Genomic DNA, 20,891 nt, shown 5'->3' with positions numbered 1-20,891 from the left:
ACTTTTCCTGCTGCTCCAGCAGGACCTGCAGGGCTAGCCCTATCCCCTTGCCCAAGGATGGCAAACCTACTCTGATGATACCTTGGGGTGCATTAAGGTGGCTGTCAGTTGTTAGTGCACAGTCCTGAGAGTGGCCATCTATGCAAAAAATTCTTTCCTCAGGGGGAAGGAAAGGTAAAGGAGAGGACAGATGCATAAAGGACTGCTTCCTGCCTGTGAATCAATCCTTACTTTCAGCTCCAGCACTCAGTACTTCAAGGGCAGACAACACAGCAAAGAGCACACTCACAGCCCCAGTTTGGACATCCCAGGATTGTCAGCGTCTCTGCCTTATAGGGCACATCATACGATGATTCCTTAGCTGCCCAAAGGAGGGAAACTCCCCTTAAACTCAGCTTGCCTCACCAATGATACGGATACTGCTTATTTCCATGGTCATGTCTAACATTCTCAGAAATCCTTTATAAACCTGTGTGCCAATGACACAAAGAGATGCAGAGTGCTCCACAAAAAGATCTCTTTCCATAGATGAGGTCTGGATACTGCAACTCCTGAAATTAAAGTTTGCTTAAAAATTTTTGACTGAAGCTTGCTCCTTTCTAGTCTCTGCTCACTTTGTTTTGATTCTGTGACTGTGTGAAGGCTAAGAGGAAGGATATGTCCAAATCTTAGACAAACAAGTTCTTAAAAGAGAGAAAGAACTTTAAGTACATTTTTTAGAATATATGACTCTACATCATGAGCCCGGATACCTAATGAAAATAAGATCACCAGAACAATTTTGGTAACTACTAATTATTTCTTCAGTGACATGTTGCCAAGAAGCCAGGAACTATGCCCGGGCTCTTCTTTTCCTGATTACCAGGGTCATCGAGGGCTGAGGAACGTGTTGGGACAGGATGAAAGAAACATCCTGTGGAGGACATCACCTCTACAATAGTCAGATGGGGGCCTTTCATAAGCATGAAGTCTCCTAAGTATTTAAAGATAAACACAGAATTGATTAGGAATTGATTAAATGGCCTAGGACTCTCATACAAAAGACACTCCTGTGTGCATGAGCAGGAGACAAAGGCTGTCACAGCAGCTTGCTCTGCATTCACAGTGTCTATGGACAGAGAACGAAGGCAACAGAAAACAAGTCTGGGCATAATGTGGGAAGTTGGAGGGCAGCTGGAATCCATCACATAGGCCTTCTCTATACTCAGGCCATACTCTCCTCTGGGTATGTGCTGGCAAATATTTCCAACAAGAGGATTTTACAGCACCATGAAGAACTCCAAATAGGTGATATTTAGAGTGGTCACAATCAGTTTAGTCTAGCCTGGCTTGGCTCCTTTAAACAAAGGCAAATAAACTTTTAGCAGAACATTAAAACTCAGGGAGGGTGGGAGGGAGGAGATATGGGGATATATGTATATGGATAGCTGATTCACTTTGTTACAAAGCAGAAACTAACACACCATTGTAAAGCAATTATACTCCAATAAAGATGTTAAAAAAATAAAATAAAATAAAATCACATCACTAAAAAAAAAAAAAAAAATCACTGGAAAAGGTAAGGCTACTACTCCTCCCATAATTCATCCAGACAAACAGTCTGTCTGCTTTCCCTCTCCTTGTTCCCATCTTCTCTGGTTATCAGACCACCTGCCATCCATCGGAGCCATGCCTCTACCCTCCTTCCCTCACTCCCTACAGCCCCCTTGGTTCTGATGGCCTGTTTGGATCCACTTCTCTAGCTTGGTCTGCATCCCCCTGGCCAGGAAGCATGAACCTGAGATTGACCTGCTGGAACCACACTTGAGAGTCAATGCATTCCCACTTTCTGCCCTGGCTCTCCATCAGGAATTAGATGAAAGGAGTTAGACAATTTCTGAGAAACTGGCCAGATAGTACTATTCACAGTGCCTAACTTATACCATTTGCCTGACCCATTTTTCTGATACATTATGGTATTTTCATTATGATTCATTTTTCTGATACAAATATATCTGCTATTCCTACATGAACTGAACTGGGATTCATTGACACTATAGGCACTATTTTCCTTAAAGAGGATGTTCCTATGAGGGGATTCTCCTCTAGGAAATGTAATTGAAGAGAAGAGTATAAAAATCCATCCTCATGAGAAGTTCTGTATTGATTCCTACCATCCGGTCTCCATAGGAGACAAAAAAGCTCATCTGCTGCATTGCTGTGCTGCACTGGGGAACATATGTGGGGGCTTCTGGAAAAGAACAGATGCCAACAAGAGTCAAAGGAGCAACTGGCTGCAGACTGCAGTCAGCAACCTGACTTCGGCTGTAGAGGATTTTAATGGTTGCAGGTCTCCTCCACAGCATAGTTCACCACCTGCTCACAAGGGGAGCACTGGACTCAATCCTCCTAACCCTTCTCCCACCCCAGCCCCAAGAAGTTCTGCCTACCTGGCATGATGACATCAGGAAATCCCAATTTTCTTGTAATTGCCAATCCCCTATTAAATATCATAGGATTTTCTCTCCTAATCTGTTCCATGTCTCCACGAAGAAGCTGCAGAGAAATGATAAGACCTGCAAAAACAAAAGCATTGTTTTTACTCAGTATCATACTTCTACCCTAGAAAACACAGAGTCACATTTTTTCAGGCAAAAATGTGCAAAATTCAGCATTTTTCTTGAGAAAAGTTTTGATGCAGAAAGTACACATTATTCTGAAGAAACATGCTAGAAAGCTAAAAGAATCTAAGTCAAGATAATCTCAAAAATCCAGAGAACTATTCTATTAAATACAAACTGAGGTCTGGGAGATTAAATTGCCTTCCTCTTTGTTCCCCAGCATCCAGCCCAGGGCCGGACTGGGTCTTAGTGAATATTGAATGAGGGGGTTGATTCACATAAACTGTAAGTTTAGGAACCCAGAGAAGTCTATAGAAACAATGGCAGACTAGGAACAAGTGTAACCAAAGAAGACCTTGTGTGAGGGTGTCCCACCATTTGGAAACGACTAGGTTAAGAGATGCTGTGTTTTATGCCAAAGTGCGGGATGCAATTTTCTGGTTCAACCTTGCAATGGCTTGTACAGAGGGCAGCAGAGCAGACATCACATTCTTCCTGCAGGGAACCAATGCACTGCAAGGAAAGGAAAGAATATTTTGTGGGGCTAACTGAGCCTTGCTTCAGACTCTAAGAATTTCAGATCCTCCAGATGATCCCAGGGGCTTTATTCAGAACTTGGGAGAATGTGCAATGTCCCCTAAAGTGATCTGGCTTTTGCTCATTACTTGTACCTTAGGAGTTTTGCTCATTACTTTTGCTCATTACTTGTACCTTAGGAGTTTTGCACAAAACAAAAGTCTCCTGGAAATCACTCTCCTCCCCTGTCCTCAAGGATCCTCACTGCAGCCACTGGCTAGGAGTCTGTGAAGTCAAGCCTAGATGGAGTTTGGAGTGCCTCTGAGACACTGTGAATGAGATTAGCTGGTAGGAGGATGAGTTTAGGTGCTGATCTATGGGTCAGCAGGAAGCACCCTCGTCAATCTGGAAACTTGGGAGTTGAGCAGAAGATGAGTATCTAGAAATGAGGGAAGATGTTATGATAATCAGGACAATCAAAAGAGTGGTGGTTAGAATGGAGACAGTAACAGTAACAAGTTGAGATGTAGAATAAGAACGGTCTGGGAAGGGAGAAGGGAGAGGAGATGGAGAAGTGGAGAAAGAGAAGTCAGGAGAGTCACAGATACTGTATCTAGCAGGTCAAAGTATTCTAGGAACTAGGAATATGTACTCTTACTGCTGGGTCAGTGGAGGAAATACAGTTCTACTGCCGCCCAGACAGAACCTCAAGATGATCTCATTGCTTAAGCTAAGCGCATCTCCCTCAAGAAACCCTGGGATTACACATATGAAGTCGCAGGTGTCATTAACACCAGGGTCACAGTGCCCTGAAAAGCAGACATATGATATTCCAGTTGGCGTTCTGGTTAGATAATCAGTGTTTGAGATTCGGCCACCCTAAATTAATTTTTTATAGCCTAATCACTTGATGGACTCAGTTACCATTAGTTTATGACCCTGAAAGGCTGAAGGCCTTTGATTTCTATAGAAGACAGCAGTTGGTGAGGTACTCACCCTCCCACACAACCTCAGCTTATTTATCTGCAGTATCTTTTTTTTTTTTTTTTTGTGGTACGCGGGCCTCTCACTGCTGTGGCCTCTCCCGTTGCGGAGCACAGGCTCTGGACGTGCAGGCTCCAGACGCGCAGGCTCAGCAGCCATGGCTCACGGGCCCAGCTGCTCCGCGGCATGTGGGATCTTCCTGGATTGGGGCACGAACCCGTGTCCCCTGCATCGGCAGGCGGACTCTCAACCACTGTGCCACCAGGGAAGCCCTATCTGCAGTATCTTTACACAGCTATCATTACATCTCATCCTCTGGGTGAACAAAAATCCACTGACTTAGGAGATGGCCTAGCCTGGAGCAGATAGCTAAGAATGAAACAGTTTCCAGAATTTGAGATAGTGGATGGAGGGCAAAGGAAAAAAAAAAAAAATCAGTGAGTGCACTCTTACCGTTCTGCATTGGCAAGGATTTATTCCAATACCCACTGACTGCCTTTCATCTCCTCATTTTTTGAGCTATCAAATTGGCCTATATATGCGAAGTGCAACCTGTGAGGATGTAGACTGAAGGTGCTGGGAGAATCACATCTAGCTTTCAAGCTACTCAAAAAGATCCTGAGTAGCTGCTCTCCTCTTCCAAACATGACAATTAAGAGGCCTTCAGTTTATGCAAGAGAGCAAGTGAAAAGGCACATGAAGAATGAAAGAAACCACCAATGGAGGCTATAAAAATTCCATCACTCAGATTAAGAGATACAAACTACTATGTGTAAAATATATAAGCAATAAACATATAGTGTGCAATACAAGGAAATATAGCCATTATTTTGTAATAACTTTAAATGGAGTATCATCTATAAAAATGTTGAATTGCTATGAAAATAGCGATTCATAGTGTACATGAAACTAATATAAATTGTAAATCAACAATACTTCAAGTAAGAAATAAGAAAATAGAGGAAAACTCCATCCCCTTTTGTAGGGGCTGGAATCCCAGAACTTCTGGATCACTTTTCTGGTTCTGAAACCCTGAGTGATTGAGGCACATGCCAAATAATGGTAAGGCATGGTCCTTAGGACCGAAAAGCCTCTGTGAATAACTCAGAAAAACGACAACTCACCTACCCAGTACACAACCAGTCCTTTAGCAATTCTGGGTATTCTACCTACCAATCATCTGGCTCTCAAGCCAAAGAACTTGACAGTAAATACGTCTATACAAGTTCTCTGTTAATCTGATCCCTGACACAAGAAAACTGCCTTTTTAACCTCAAGTTAAACACTGTCCCCATAAAAAAGTTACTGGACACAACTGACACCTATTTGGAATACTGGAGGGCCAGCAATCTGGCCCTGGCCCCTCGCCATCCGCATCCCTTGTGGAAGAACTAGATGAGGATTAATAATGCAAATTAACCTTAGCCCAAGATTTGTAAATAAAGCTGTACTTAATAGCCATTTAAAAATACATAGAAAAGATGTTAAAAAATAAAATAAAATAAAAATACATAGAGGGCTTCCCTGGTGACGCAGTGGTTAAGAATCCGCCTGCCAATGCAAGGGACACAGGTTCAATTCCTGGTCCGGTAAGATCCCACATCCCATGTAGCAACTAAGCCTGTGCGCCACAACTACTGAGCCTGCACTCTAGAGCCCATGAACCACAATTAATGAAGCCCGCGTGCCACAACTACTGAAGCTCGCACGCCTAGAGCCCGTGTTCTGCAACAACAGAAGCCACCACAATGACAAATCCATGCACCACAATGAAGAGTAGCCCCCGCTCACCGCAACTAGAGAAAGCCCACGTGCAGCAACAAAAACCCAATGCAGCCAAAAATAAATAAATTTATAAAAATAAATAAATAAATAAAATACATAGAAAACCACGGCATCAACTGTTTTATTTGCTAAAAGTTGGGTTTGTGGCTACATATCTAAGAGGCCAATAACAAAAGTGAAGAGCCACATACATTAAAGCTGCACCTAAGAGATTTACTGCTGGATGACACATTTACTCTCAGCACTCAAAACCAATATAGTAGGACTTCCCTGGCGGTCCAGTGGTTAAGACTCCACCTTCCAATGCAGGGGCTGCAGGTTCAATCCCTGGTTGGGGAGCTAAGATCCCACATGCCTCACGGACAAAAAACCAAAACATAAAACAGAAGCAATATTGTAACAAATTCAATAAAGACTTTAAAAATGGTCCACATCGAAAAAAATCTTAAAAAGAAAAAACCAATATAGCAACTCCTTCTGCATTTTTGTATGATTTGACTTGACAGGAAAGCACTAATGACTTCTGAAACAGACTGCCAAGGCAATGAACTGTTCATGATGTTTAACAAAGATGGGTGAGAGTTTACAGTAAAGTAAATTAACTTTTTATAAAGAAGTATCTTTAATTAAGGAGACTAACAAAGACCTGAAATATTCTTTGAGCAATTATGAAATTCTCTGACACGAAGTCCAGCAGTGGAAAACCCATGCTCAGAAGCTTTGACAACAGAGTGGAAAGGCCAGTGGCCTGCAGTATGGAAACCTGGGCTCCCTGGTTAAGCCACTAAATCATTTCACTGAGCTTCAGTTTCTTCATTTATTTAATGAGGGAGTTGAAACACGTGATTTCCAAGATCTCAACCAGCTTCCAAGTTAAGCCTTGCCAAGAAGCAGTCAGACACACACTTCAAAGAAAAGCAGCCTATTTCTCCTCCTGGATTTCCCACAACAGCATGAAGACCTCCTCTCACTACGGCCATCCTGAGGCTCTCTGAAGTCTATGCTGCCCCAGCACAGAGGATGGGGTGCTTTTCTAACACTGTTTAAGTGGCCAGTGTCTGTGAGTTCTGGACAAAAATCATGGACACTGATGATGGCATGGTTTCTTGCTCACTCTGGGAGGTGAGACAAAATTCAGCATTTTAACCTGGTGAAGTGATGGTGGAAACTGCACTTTGGTTGTTTCTTTTTAAAAAAAAAAAACAAACCCTTTTTAAATTAATTAATTTATTTTAAAAATTTATTTATTTTATTTATTTAATTTTGGCTGCATTGGGTCTTTGTTGCTGTGCATGAGCTTCCTCTAGTTGTGGCAAGCGGGGGCTACTCTTCGTTGCAGTACATGGGCACTAGGCGTGTGGGCCTCAGTAGTTGTGGCACTCGGGATCAGCAGTTGTGGTTTGCAGGCTCTAGAGCGCAGGCTCAGTAGTTGTGGCGCATGGGCTTAGTTGCTCCACGGCATGTGGGATCTTCCTGGACCAGGAATCGAACCTGTGTTCCCTGCATTGGCAGGCGGGTTCTTAACCACTGTTCACCAGGAAAGCCCCTGTCCATGTTTTAATCACATCATATCCCAAGAATTTGTAGCCAAGGGTAGCTTTTTATAAATAAAATAAGGAAATAAAGCAAAGAACACTATAAATATTGGTGTGAACAGTTTTCCAAATTGTAGTAACTTCTCTGTATTTTAAAAACAAGATTTGTCTCTTGCTTTAGCCTAGTTTTAGGTGAGGAATATGAACTCCCTTCCCCTTCCAGCACACTGCGTGTAGCTCCTTGGAATCCAGGCACATATAAGGGGAAACAGGCACTTAAAAACAGTGGAAAAAGCCCTGAGGAACCCCACGCTACAGAGTTTTAGAGAAGTCTCAAACTTTGAAGCCTCTGATTTGGAGCTGCTCTGAGGACCCTCCTAGTTCAATATATGTTGACCCTGATAAAGAAAAAAAAAGTTCTTTTCAACAACTTTGGGAACTGCCATGCCCTGAAGTGGCTTTACACTGTCATTTAAGGGCAACTTTTTATTTACAACAGGTCTATGGAAGTTAAAACAAAGAAGGCTATATAAAAGAGATTATGAAACAATTTAGTGGTATTGGGTTGGCCAAAAAGTTCCTTCGGTTTTTAAGTAAAAATAAAAGACACACTTTTCTTTCCTTTTAAAATAAAAATTATTATTATTTATTTATTTATTTGGCTGCACCGGGTCTTAGTTGTGGCACACAGGATCTTCGTTGAGGCATGCGGGACTTTTTAGTTGCAGCATGCAGGATCTTTTAGTTGCAGCACGTGGATCTTTAGTTGCAGCATGTGGGTGGGGGGGTCTTCCAGTTTTGGCATGCGGGATCTTCAGTTGCGTCATGCGAACTCCCAGTTGCGCCATGTGGGATCCAGTTCCCCGACCAGGGCTCGAACCCTCCTCCCTGCACCCCCCCCCCCAATTAAGAGCACAGAGACCTAGCCTCTGGACCACCAGGGAAGTCCCAAACATGCATTTTTTCACTTTTACCAAGAACTTTATTGAATATATTCACCGTTTTGTTCCACTACCTTCTGCCATTTTTCATGCAATTTCATAATTCCAACTTCCCAAAATTTTTTATCTTTTTGAGCAAAGAATTGTTCCAGGTGCCTTTTACAGTCTTCCAGGGAATTGAAATTTTTTTCCATTAAGAGAATTTTGTAAAGACTGAAATAAATGGGAATCTGAAGGTGCAATGTCTGGTGAATATAGCAGATAAATCAGAACTTCCCAGCCAAGCTGTAACAGTTTTTGCCTGGTCATCAAAGAAACACGCGGTCTTGCGTTATCTTGATGGCAGATTATGCGTTTTCTGTTGACTAATTCCGGACGCTTTTCATCGAGTGCTGCTTTCAGTTGGTCTAACTGGGAGCAGTACTTGTTGGAATTAATTGTTTGGTTTTCCAGAAGCAGCTCATAATAGACGACTCCCTTCCAATCCCACCATGTACACAACATCACCTTCTTTGGATGAAGATCGGCCTTTGGTGTGGTTGGTGGTGGTTCATTTCGCTTGCCCCACGATCTCTTCCATTCCACATTATTGTACAGTATCCACTTTTCATCACCCGTCACAGTTTGTTTTAAAAACAGAATGTTTTTGTTACGTTTAAGTAGAGAATTGCATGCGGAAATATGGTCAAGAAGGTTTTTTTCACTTAACTTATGTGGAACCCAAACATCAAAGAGATTAACATAACCAAGCTGGTGCAAATGATTTTCAATGCTTTATTTGGATATTTTGAGTATGTTGGCTATCTCCCACATGGTATAACGTTGACTATTCTCAATTAATGTCTTGATTTGATCGCTATCAACTTCACATGGTCTACCTGACCATGGAGCATCATCCAGCTAGAAATCTCCAGCATGAAAATACACAAATCACCTTTGACATGTTCGATCACTCACAGCACCTTCTCCATACACTGCACAAATCTTTTTTTGCGTTTCAGTTACATTTTTACCTTTCTAGAAAAAAGCATAATATGCCGAAAATGTTGCTTTTTTCTTCCATCTTCGATATTAAAATGGCTACACAAAAATCACCAATTTTGATAAGTTTTTTTAAAATGCATGCTGATATGACAGCTGTCACAATATAATCTAACAAAACTGTTTCGAATGAAGTTGAAGACAACTAAGCGCTACTAGAGCCACCTTACGGAAAACCAAACGAACTTTTTGGCCAACTCAATAAAAACTATCTGGAGAAACACAGTTCTATGTAAATTTGATAGCTATCTTCAAGGGTATATAAAAGCTCATAGGCTTTTACTTTTATTTGTATATTCTATATATTTCATTGAGGTATAGTTGATGTACAATATTATATAAGTTTCAGCTGTACAACAGTGATTCACAACTTTTAAAGGTTATGTTCCATTTATATTTATTATAAAATATTGGCTATATTCTCTGTGTTGTTATATCCTTGCAGCTTATTTATTTTATACATAGTAGTTTGTACCTCTTAATCCTCTACCCCTCCCCATGTCCCTCCCTCCCCTCACTGGAAACCAACAGTTTGTTCTCTATATCTGCAAGTCTGTTTCTTTCTCGTTATATTCACTAGTTTGTTTTACATTTTAGATTCCACATATAAGTGATATCATACAGTATTTGTCTTTCTCTAACTTATGTCACTTAGCATAATACCCTCCAACTCCATCTATGTTTTTGCAAATGGCAAAATTTCATTCTTTTTTAAGGCTGAGTAGTATTCCATTGTTCATATATATACACTACATCTTCTTTATCCGTTCATCTTTTGATGGACACTTAGGTTGCTTCCATATCTTGGCAACTGTAAATAACGCTTCTATGAACACTGGGGTGTATACATCTATACATCTTTTTCAATTAGCGGTTTTTTTTTTCGGATATATACCCAAGAGTGGAATTGTTGGGTCACATGGTAGTTCTATGTTCAGTTTTTTGAGAATCCTCCATACTGTTTTTCACAGTCGCTACACCAATTTACATTCCCACCAACGGTATGTGAGGGTTCCCTTTTCTCCACAGCCTCACCAACATTTGTTATTTGCGTCCTTTTTCATGATAGCCATTCTGACAGGTTTGAGGTGATATATCATTGTGGTTTTAATTTGCATTTCTCTGATGATTAATGATGTTGAACATCTTTTCATGTGCCTGCTGGCCATCTGTACGTCTTCTTTGGAAAAACGTCTATTCAGATCTTATAGGCTTTTAAATAGTGCTTCTAATTTAATCAAGCAATATTCAGTTTAGAATTAATGTTAATATGTACAACTGTACATGATATAACATGCACAGTTGTACTATGTGCTGTGAAGCACAACAGGTTTCTAAATAAAAGAGTTTGCATAGAGACCATTCAGAGATAAAGGAGGTTGGCCACTGGACAAATTTTTCTTAATCAGTAATCAAATTAATCTTAATCAAGATTTAGATAGAAATTAAACAGAGTTTTTTTTTTTTTTTTTGCAGTATGCGGGCCTCTCACTGTTGTGGTCTCTCCCGTTGTGGAGCACAGGCTCCGGAGGCACAGGCTCAGCGGCCACGGCTCACGGGCCCAGCCGCTCCGCGGCATGTGGGATCTTGCCGGACCAGGGCACGAACCTGTGTCCCCTGCATCGGCAGGCGGACTCTCAACCACTGCGCCACCAGGGAAGCCCTAAACAGAGTTTTAAAATGAGGGAAAAAGAAAAGGAGAAGTTGAGCTAAGATGAAAGCTGCTTTGAAATAAAGATCTTCTATTTTAGTTCTAGAATGACTGATACTGGCAGACTAATCATTGATTCTCATTAGCATCAGGCTTTCTTGGTGATGCTAACACTGAACAGGAATAGAAAAAGTGACATTTATGTGTGTCTTTTTTGGGGGCTGGGTGTGTAACCTTTGTTCAGCAAAAAACAGACTTCACAATGTGACAAACCCGGCAACACTTTTGTTCACTCTGGATTCAAACTGGAACTCAAGTTACTTATCAAAGCATAAGGAATCCACCATGGAAAGAGCAGAAAATGTATTTTGGTCAGAAGAAATGGCCAAAAAGCACACATGAAAAGATGCTCAACATCACTAATTATCAGAGAAATGCAAATCAAAACTACAATGAGGTCTCACTTCACACTGGTCAGAATGGCCACCATCAAAAAGTCTACAAATAAATACTAGAGATAGTGTGGAGAAAAGGGAGCCCTCCTATATTGTTGGTGGGAATGTAAACTGGTACAGCCGTTGTGGAGAACAGTATGGAGGTTCCTTAAAAAACTAAAAATAGAACTACCATATGGTCCAGCAATCCCACTCCTGGGCATATATCTGGAGAAAACCAAAATCCAAAAGGACAGGTGCACTCTAATGTTCACTGCAGTACTGTTTACAACAGCCAAGACGTGGAAGCAACCTAAATATCCATCGACAGAGGAGTGGATAAAGAAAATGTGGTACATACATACAATGGAATATTACTCAGCCATAAAAAAGAATGAAATAATGCCCTTTGCTGCAACATGGATGGACCCAGAGATTATCATACTAAGTGAAGTAAGTCAGACAGAGAAAGACAAAAATATCATGTGATATCACTTACATGTGGAATCTAAAAAAAAATGGTACAAATGAATGTATTTACAAAACAGAAATAGTCACAGATGTAGAAAACAAACTTATGGTTACTAGGGGGGGTGGGGGGGAGGGATAAATTGGGAGATTAGGATTGATGCATACACACTACTATATATAAAATAGATAACTAACAAGGACCTACTATATAGCACAGGGAACTCTACTCAATACTCTGTGATGACCTATATGGGAAAAGAATCTAAAAAAGAGTGGATATATGTATAGGTATAACTGATTCACTTTGCTGTACAGCAGAAACTAACACACATTGTAAATCAACTATACTCCAATAAAATTTTTTTTAAAAAGTAATTAGGGAAGGTCTCAAATTATCACAAAAAGAAAGAGAAATTGCCTGAACAGGAGAACAAATGTCTGTAGGAGACTGAACTTTACATCTGGCAACTGATCAGCACAAATCAACTAAGGTGTGTATGATCAGCAACTGCAAATGCAACACAAAGTCTCCTAGCCAAAGAAGCACATTACCATGACTGGCGCTGGGGGCAGAGTACTTGGCGCTGGACTTGCGGATGATATTCTCGTGGATCTGGGACCACTCACTCTCGTTGTTGCACCTGCAACAGAAGGACAGGCATTATGATTCTCAACAGTTTTAAACATCTGGTCTGACGTTCAATGTGTAACACTAAGTTTGAAGGGATACTTCAAACTCACTTTCCTAAAGAAATGAACATATATTTTACTAAATTAGACAAGGCTCATTTTCTGGTAAGGCACACAGAAGATTCATATTTGAGGAAATAGTAGAAACTCTAAAATGAACCTCTGCAAATATTTTTGAGTGGCAAAATATCCTATTCTCTGAAGTAACACTTTCCCACATGACAAGTTTTTTTCATTTTTAGTTCCTTATACACCCTTAAAACTAGGCGCTAGAGGAAAGCTCCTGATAGAGGAAAAAACAGTTCCTTTCAACAAGTACTGCTGTTTACAAACTTCCATGTCACACTTGCTCTATGCAGTCATTCAACTGTTGCTGTAATGGCCCCAGAGAAAAATCCTGCTAAGCTCAGGGCAATGTTGATATTTGCCTGTGGCTGTATTTCAGCCAGACCACGATAAGAAGAAAAGTTTGGGAGAGTAGTGGGCTTGGTTCACTGTGAAATCCTCTGTAGTCAAGGAGAAGGAGGGCTTAGTAGAGAAGGCTGGATGCCTAAATATGTAAGGATAAAGTTCTTTCCTAGGGACTTCAGGATTGGGAGAAAAGAGAGAATGGAGGAACAACACTGCACCTCTATTAATTTCTGACATTTTTAGAGTCTTCCCCACTAAAGGAAAATTCCAAGAAAGCTGCAGTCATACAACCACTTGGTATGGTTTAGGAACAGAGACTAGGAAGGAATTCCTCATCCTAATGTAGACATCTTGATGAAACAACTGAAATGAGATTAGAATCATCTCTTGAAAATTCCATGTCACACCCAGAGTCTCCACAGCCTCGGCCCCTCCCTTCCCCTGTTGGATAGGGAGAACCCACTGACCCCAGAAAACAGAGTCCATGTACAAAGGAAACCACACAGGATCTTTCCATGGTAACTTAGAAGTGTGTAGTCCAGCCACAGCAAGAGGAAACTCCAGCAAGAGTTATATCAGGTGCCATCCAGCAGCGTGAAGCACAACAGGTTTCTAAATAAAAGAGTTTGTATAGAGACCATTCAGAGATAAAGGAGGTTGGCCACTGGACAAATTTTTCTTAATCAGTGGCTCTTCGGACTCCTTAGTAGAAATCAGCCTCACTTAGAGATGTTACAAAGAATTGTCAAAGATAAGGTTCTCAAAGTCCAGAGCTGTGAGGATAACTTCTGCTTACAGAAATCCTTCCAAGGAAAGGAAGGGGGAGAGTGTTCTTTAAAATGATCACTTGTGATTAGCAACTCAGTTGGAAATCAAAAGTGAGAGGTGCTGGCAGCAGCACGTCTAGCCCTTCCTGTCTGACATGCACACTGTCTCAGCTCTTCCAATCAGTCAATACATCAGAGAAGTGCCCAGCTGGTGAGGACTGAGACTTGTCTTGCTGTCAGATTTTTGTCACTTTCTAGGTTTACAAAATCAGTAGTTACATTCTTTAATAGAAATCTGACTATAGTTTGTTATAGTGTATTCCCCCCCACTTCAAAATAAGAGTCTTGACTAATGCACAGTATAATGAATACAGACAATAATATTGTACTATAATGATGCAATGTGATAAATATTGCTTGACTGGCAATCATAATACAATATATAAATATATCAAGGTAACACGCTATACATCTCAAGTATATATATACATATATATATATATATATATATATATAAAATACATACACAAAGAATCCAAATAAATAAATAAATAAAACCAAAAGGAAAAAAAAAAGAGTCTTGAAAATTAACTCCCTCTCTCCAATGGGTAGTATAATTTCAGTATTTCTCCAATAAAACACTCACTGGTTCTTTGGCAGTATAGAACCAGTGAGCTGGTGCTTTATCAACCACATCAACAGTGACAATGTGTATTATTTCACTGACATGTACTTTTCCACCCGACACATACAATTCAGATGCCAGACACCTGATGACTTGTCCCCTGTACTCCTCTCCCTTTGTATGCCCCTTAACTATCATTGGCATTCAGAGATCTGCATTTGAAGCCCATTTCTTTCCTACCATATAAGCTTTCTGGGCAATCTCACCTGCTCCCATGGTTTCAACCACCACCAAAAGCAGATAAGACCCAAAGCAGTGTCTCCAGCCCAGACTCACCCCTAAGTTTTTGACCTGCATGGCCACAAGACAGCTTATCATTTCCTACCCACCCGTCTGCTCCTAGAAACTCCTTCTGAGTAGAACCCACTAGTTCACTAAACCAGAACTCTTCCAGCTGTCATCACGTCCTGTAGATTTTGTTATCTTAAAATCTGTCACATCTGACCTCTCCTCTTCATGGCCTTGGTTCAGCCATTACCACCTCTCTTCCAAACCAGTGTAATCACCTCTTAACTGGCCTTTCAATTATCTCCCTTTCTAGAATGCCAAGGGAGCTACTCAAATCATCTGAAACTAAATGGATGTGGTATCATTAGCATATTTTAACCAATCACTAGGATATTTCGTAAGGAAAAAATATAAATGTAATAAGCATTTATTAACCAAATGAGTTATGATTATAATGAAGCATGATTATGTTGTATCCAATCAAATTAGTATTTAGAGCATGATTACTGATGTTGATAGTTTGCCCTCAATCATAAGACTCACAAGGGATTGTATCTAAAACAGGTCTGTGTGCCTCTGTGGCACACCTTCCTCACGGAGGAGGTAACCAGCACAGGCAATGAAGTAGCACTTCAACCACTACATACATGTCCAGGGATTTTACTCAAGGTTTAACACAGAGGGGTGAGAGGTTTTTGGTTTTCTACATGGGATCACTAAGCATTCCAAAGCATCAGAGCAGGTGTGCAGATTCTGCTCAGCAAAGAGTGTTCAGAATACTGTTCTTATTCACTCATGTACTAGAGCACACTTTACCATTTGCCTCTTCCCTACTACCTCCTTATCTTCTTGATTTCTGTGGGTATTCACCCAACTTTCTTCTCATCTTTCCCCAAGGTGGGCAACCCAAAAAAGTATTCAAGAAGTTTTAAAGAGTTGTTTGTAAGACCTTTAAGTCTGCTTTTTTAGGATGCCTAATATAGGTAGGTAATGATCAGGATATTCTCCCATATTTTATTTCACTAAGATAGGTATTCTCATGTTCATCTTACAGATGAGGAGAGTGAGGTGAAGCTGTAGTCTAAACACAGGTCTGTCTGGACCCAAAGCAGGGCAGGGGTGAGGGTGGAGGGGCAGAGAGAAAGAAGCTGCAGAGTTCTGTGACCCTGAAAACCTTACTCCCACACCAGGCTTCAGTGTACTTGTCTCCCTGACACCAGTCAGAATTCCCATTCTGTCTACCTTCATCTAACTGCAACTATTCAGTTTTGACTATGGCTTAAAACTTAATTTAGTGCAAATAATCCATATTAAAATTCTTTCTTGGAGAGTGGCCAAGATGGCAGAATAAAAACACTCTGAGCTCACCTCTTCTCACACCAAAATCACAACTATTTGCAGAACCATTGTTAAAAAATACTGGAACCTACCAGAAAAGATCTTCTACAGCCAAAGACATAAAGAAGGAACCACAACGAGACCAGAAGAAGGGGAAGACTCATAATCAAACCCCATATCTCCAGATGGGTGACCCACAAACTGGAGAATATATTGCAGAAGTTCTACCATAGGAGTGAGAGTTCTGAGCCCCACGTCAGGCTCCCCAGCCCAGCACTGGCAAGATGAGCCCCCAGAGCATTTGGTTTTGAAGACCAGTGGGGCTTACTTAAAATAGAGACTTCACTCTTAAAGGGAGTGAAAAAAGCTCCCTTTTTTTTTTTCACACAAAAGCTCATGTGCACCAGCACATAGGGAAAAAAATATAATTTGACAGGAGCCTGGGCCAGACCTTCCTGCTGGTTTTGGAGCGTCTCCTGGAGAGGTGAGGCATGGATGAAGCTCACCCTGGGGACACAGACACTGGTGGCAAACATACTGGGGAACACTGTTGACGGCTGACATCTTGGCTCTTTAGTTCCAAGACCTGGCCCTATCCAACAGCCTCTAGGCAGCACTGCTGGGACACTTTAGGCCAAACAACTAACTGGGTGGGGACACAGTGCCAACAATCAGCAGACAGGCTGCCTAAAGACTAAAGAGCCCATAGCTACCTCTGGGCTTGCCCCTAGACATGGCCCAGCCCACCAGAGGGCCAAGATGGAGCCGTATCCACCAGTGGACAGGCATGAGCCCCTCCCACCAGGAAGCCAGACCAAGCCTCTAGACCAACCTCATCCACAAGGGGGCAGACGCCAGAAGCAAGAAAACTACGACCCCTCAATACAGGGCAGACCCTACCCTGGGATCAGCTGGGCCCTGGCCTGGCCCACTAGCAGGCCAATGCAACCTTCAGGACACCCCAGAACCCATACCCAACTGTGTCAGGAACCAACATCCCCCCCCACAAAACAACCTGAAATGAGCTCTGGGATCCCTGGGCTGCAGCCAGACTCCAGGAACAAGCTCTGCTTGCTAGTAGACTGGCATTAACCCCAGGATCTGGCTTCACCTGCCAGTGGGAGGGCAACAGCCCCAGTCTTCAGGACTCTGACTCCACCCACCAGTAAGCCAGCACTAGCCCTGGGGGTGATGTAGGATTGTGCAACCAGCCACCTCATGACCAGGCCCTGCTAAACAGCAGCCAGTAGCATCCACACAAAGCAGGTTCTGGCAATCAACCAGACTAGGGGCCTATCAGACCATCCACACAGTTAGCCCACCACAACAGAAGGACCCACATAGCCCTCTTCGAGTGAACCCTTAGAGCACACAGCTTGGGTGACGGGAGTGCGGAACTGCTGGGATGCATAGGACGCTTCTACAGAGGGCCGCTTCTCCGAGGTTAAGAAAAGTAACTAACCTACCACATACATAAAAATACAAATAGCAACTGAGACAAAACAAGAAATATGTTTCAGACGAAAGAACAAGATAAAACCCCAGAAGAACAACTAAGTGAAGTGGAGACAGGCAATCTACCCAAGGCGTTCAGAGTAATGATCGTAAAGATAATCAAAGAACTCGAGAGAAGAATGGATGCACAGAAAAAGAAGTCAGAAATTTTTTAACAGAGTTAGAAAATATAAAGAACAACCAAACAGAGATGAAGAATACAATAACTGAAATGAAAAATGCACTGGAAGGAATCAACAGTAGACTAAATGAACCAGAAGAATGGATCAGTGAGCTGGGAAGACAGAGTAGTGGAAATCACTGCTGCTGAACAGACAAAAGAAAGAAGAATGAACAGAAGTCAGGACAGATTAAGAGACCTCTGGGACAACATCAAGTCTGCTAATATTCACATTACAGGGGTCCCAGGAGAAGAGAGAAAGGGCCCAAGAAAATATCTGAAGAGATAACAGCTGAAAACCTCCTTCATCTGGGAAAGGAAACAGTCACCCAAGTCCAAGAGGCACAGAGTCCCATACAGGATTAACCCAAAGAGGAAAAGACAAGATACATTGTAATCAAAATGACAAAAATTAAAGATAGAGAAAACTAAAAGCAGCTAGGGGAAAGCAACAAATAACATACAAGGGAACTCCCATAATACTATCAGCCAATTTTTCAGCAGAAACTCAGCAGGCTAGAAGGGAATGGTATGATATATTTAAAGTGATGAAAGAGAAGAACCTACAACCAAGAATACTCTACCCAGCAAGGCTCTCAGATTAGAAGGAGAAATCAAAAGCTTTACAGACAAGCAAAAGCTAAAGAATTCAGCACCACCAAAGCAGCTTTACAACAAATGTTAAAGGAACTTCTCTAGGTAAAAAAGAAAAGGCCACAACCAGAAACAAGAAAATTACAGAATGAAAAAGCTCATTGGTAAAGGGAAACATACAGTAAAGGTAGAAAATATCCACAAACAAAGCTCATAGGGAGGTTAAAACACAAGAGTGATAAAATCACCTGTATCCACAATAAGCAGTTAAAGAGACACACAAAACTATTAGATGTAAAATATGATGTCAAAAACAGTAATCATGAGAGGAGGAGAGTACAAATGCAAGGTATCTAAAATGCATCTGAAATTAAGAGATCAGCAATTTACAACAACCATGTATATACAAAGACAGCTATACAAACACCTGACGCAATTGCAAACCAAAATTTATAACAGATATACACACAAAAAAGAAAAAGGAATCCAAACGTAACACTAAAGATAGAGAGAGCAAAAGAAAAAGGGGAAAATAAGACCTATAAAAACAAATCGAAAACAATTAAAATGGCAATAGGAACATACATATCAATAATTACTTTAAATGTAAATGGGCTAAATGCTCCAACCAAAAGACACACACTGGCTGAATGGATACAAAAACAGGACCCATATATGCTGCCTACAAGAGACTCATCAGACCTAGAGACACATACAGACTGAAAGTGAGGGGATGGAAAAACACAGTCCATGCAAATGCAAATCAAAAGAAAGCCACAGTAGCAATACTTATATCAGACAAAATAGACTTTAAAATAAAGATTGTTATAAGAAATAAAGAAAGACACTACATAATGATCAAGGGATCAATCCAAGAAGAAGATATAACAACTGTAAATATATATGCACCCAACATAGGAGCACCTCAATATATAAGGCAAATATTAACAAATATAAAAGAATCAATGGTAACACAATAATAGTAGGGGACTTTAATACCCCACTTAGGGGACATCCCTGCTGGTGCAGTGGTTAAGAATCCATCTGCCAAAGCAGGAGACACGGGTTCAAGCCCTGGTCTGGGAAGATTCCACATGCTGTGGAGCAACTAAGCCTGTGCGCCACAACTACTGAGGCTGCATTCTAAAGCCCACGAGCCACAATTACTAAGCCTGCGTGCTGCAACTACCGAAGCCCACGCGCCTAGAGAAGCCACCGCAATGAGAAGCCTGCGCACCGCAACAAAGAGTAGCCCCCACTAGCCGCAACTAGAGAAAGCCTGCGCGAGCAGCAACAAAGACCCAATGGAGCCAAAAATAAATAAATTAATAAATTAATTTATTTTAAAAATACCCCACTTACATCAATGGACACGTTATCCAGACAGAAAATCAAAAAGGAAACACAGGCCTTAAATGACATGTTAGACCAGATGGATTTAATTAATATTTACAGAGCATTCCATCCAAAAGCAGCAGAATACACATTCTTTTCAAGTGCATGTGGAACACTCTCCAGGACAGAACACATGCTGGGCCACAAGGCAAGCCTCAGTAAATTTAAGAAAACTAAAATCATATCAAGCATCTTTTCCAACCACAATGCTATGAGGCTAAAAATCAACCACAAGAAAAGAACTGCAAAAAACACAAACATGTGGAGGCTAAACAATATGCTACTAAACAACCAGTGGATCACTGAAGAAATCGAAGAGGAAATTAAAAAATACCTAGACACTAATGAAAACAAGATGATCCAAAACCTATGGGGTGCAGCAAAAGCAGTTCTAAGAAGGAAGTTTAGAGCGATACAAGCTTACCTCAGGAAACAAGAAAAATCTCAAATAAACAACCTAACCCTACACCTAAAGCAACTAGAGAAAAAAGAACAAACAAAACCCAAAGTTAGTAGAAGGAAAGAAATCATAAAATCAGAGCAAAAATAAATGAAATAGAGACTAAAAAAAAAAATAGAAAAGATCGATGAAACTAAAAGCTGGTTCTTGGCAAATATAAACAAAATGGATAAACCTTTAGCCAGAGTCATCAAGAAAAAAAAGGGAGAGGGCCCAAATCAATGATATCAGAAATGGAAAAGGAGAAGTAACAACCAGCACCACAGAAATACAAAGGATCATAAGAGACTACTATGAGCAATTATATGCCAATAAAATGGACAACCTAGAAGAAATGGACAAATTCTTAGAAAGGTACAATCTTCCAAAACTAACTAGGAAGAAATAGAAAATATGAATAGACCAATTATCAGTACTGAAAATGAATCAGTAATTTAAAAACTCCCGATAAACAAAAGCCCAGGACTAGATGGCTTCATAGGTAAATTCCACCAAAAATTTAGAGAAGAGTTAACACCCATCCTTCTGAAACTATTCCAAAAAAACTGCAGAGAAAACAACACTTCCAAATTCATCCTATGAGGCCACGATCACCCTGATATGAAAACCAGACAAGGATATCATAAAAAAAAGAAAATTATAGGCCAATATCACTGATGAACAAAGACACCAAAATCCTCAACAAAATAC

At 41.0% G+C, this 20,891-nt stretch overlaps 1 protein-coding gene across 1 annotated transcript in view; it reads right to left on the bottom strand.

The window, feature by feature from the left end:
• Nucleotides 1–20,891, bottom strand: part of DOCK3 (dedicator of cytokinesis 3) — a 402,555-nt gene that overhangs the window by 97,815 nt on the left and 283,849 nt on the right. The window contains exons 13-14 of the mRNA XM_060022587.1: nucleotides 12,511–12,599; nucleotides 2,430–2,555 (exon numbers count right to left, since the gene is read on the bottom strand). Coding sequence (XP_059878570.1) covers nucleotides 2,430–2,555; nucleotides 12,511–12,599 — 215 coding nt within the window. The remainder of the gene's footprint in view (nucleotides 1–2,429; nucleotides 2,556–12,510; nucleotides 12,600–20,891) is intronic.

The sequence above is a fragment of the Delphinus delphis genome, chromosome 10, assembly GCF_949987515.2.
Source record: "Delphinus delphis chromosome 10, mDelDel1.2, whole genome shotgun sequence".
Lineage (NCBI taxonomy): Eukaryota > Metazoa > Chordata > Mammalia > Artiodactyla > Delphinidae > Delphinus > Delphinus delphis.
The sequence above is the reverse complement of the archived record's forward strand: the minus strand, read 5'-3'. Positions and strand labels throughout refer to the sequence as shown.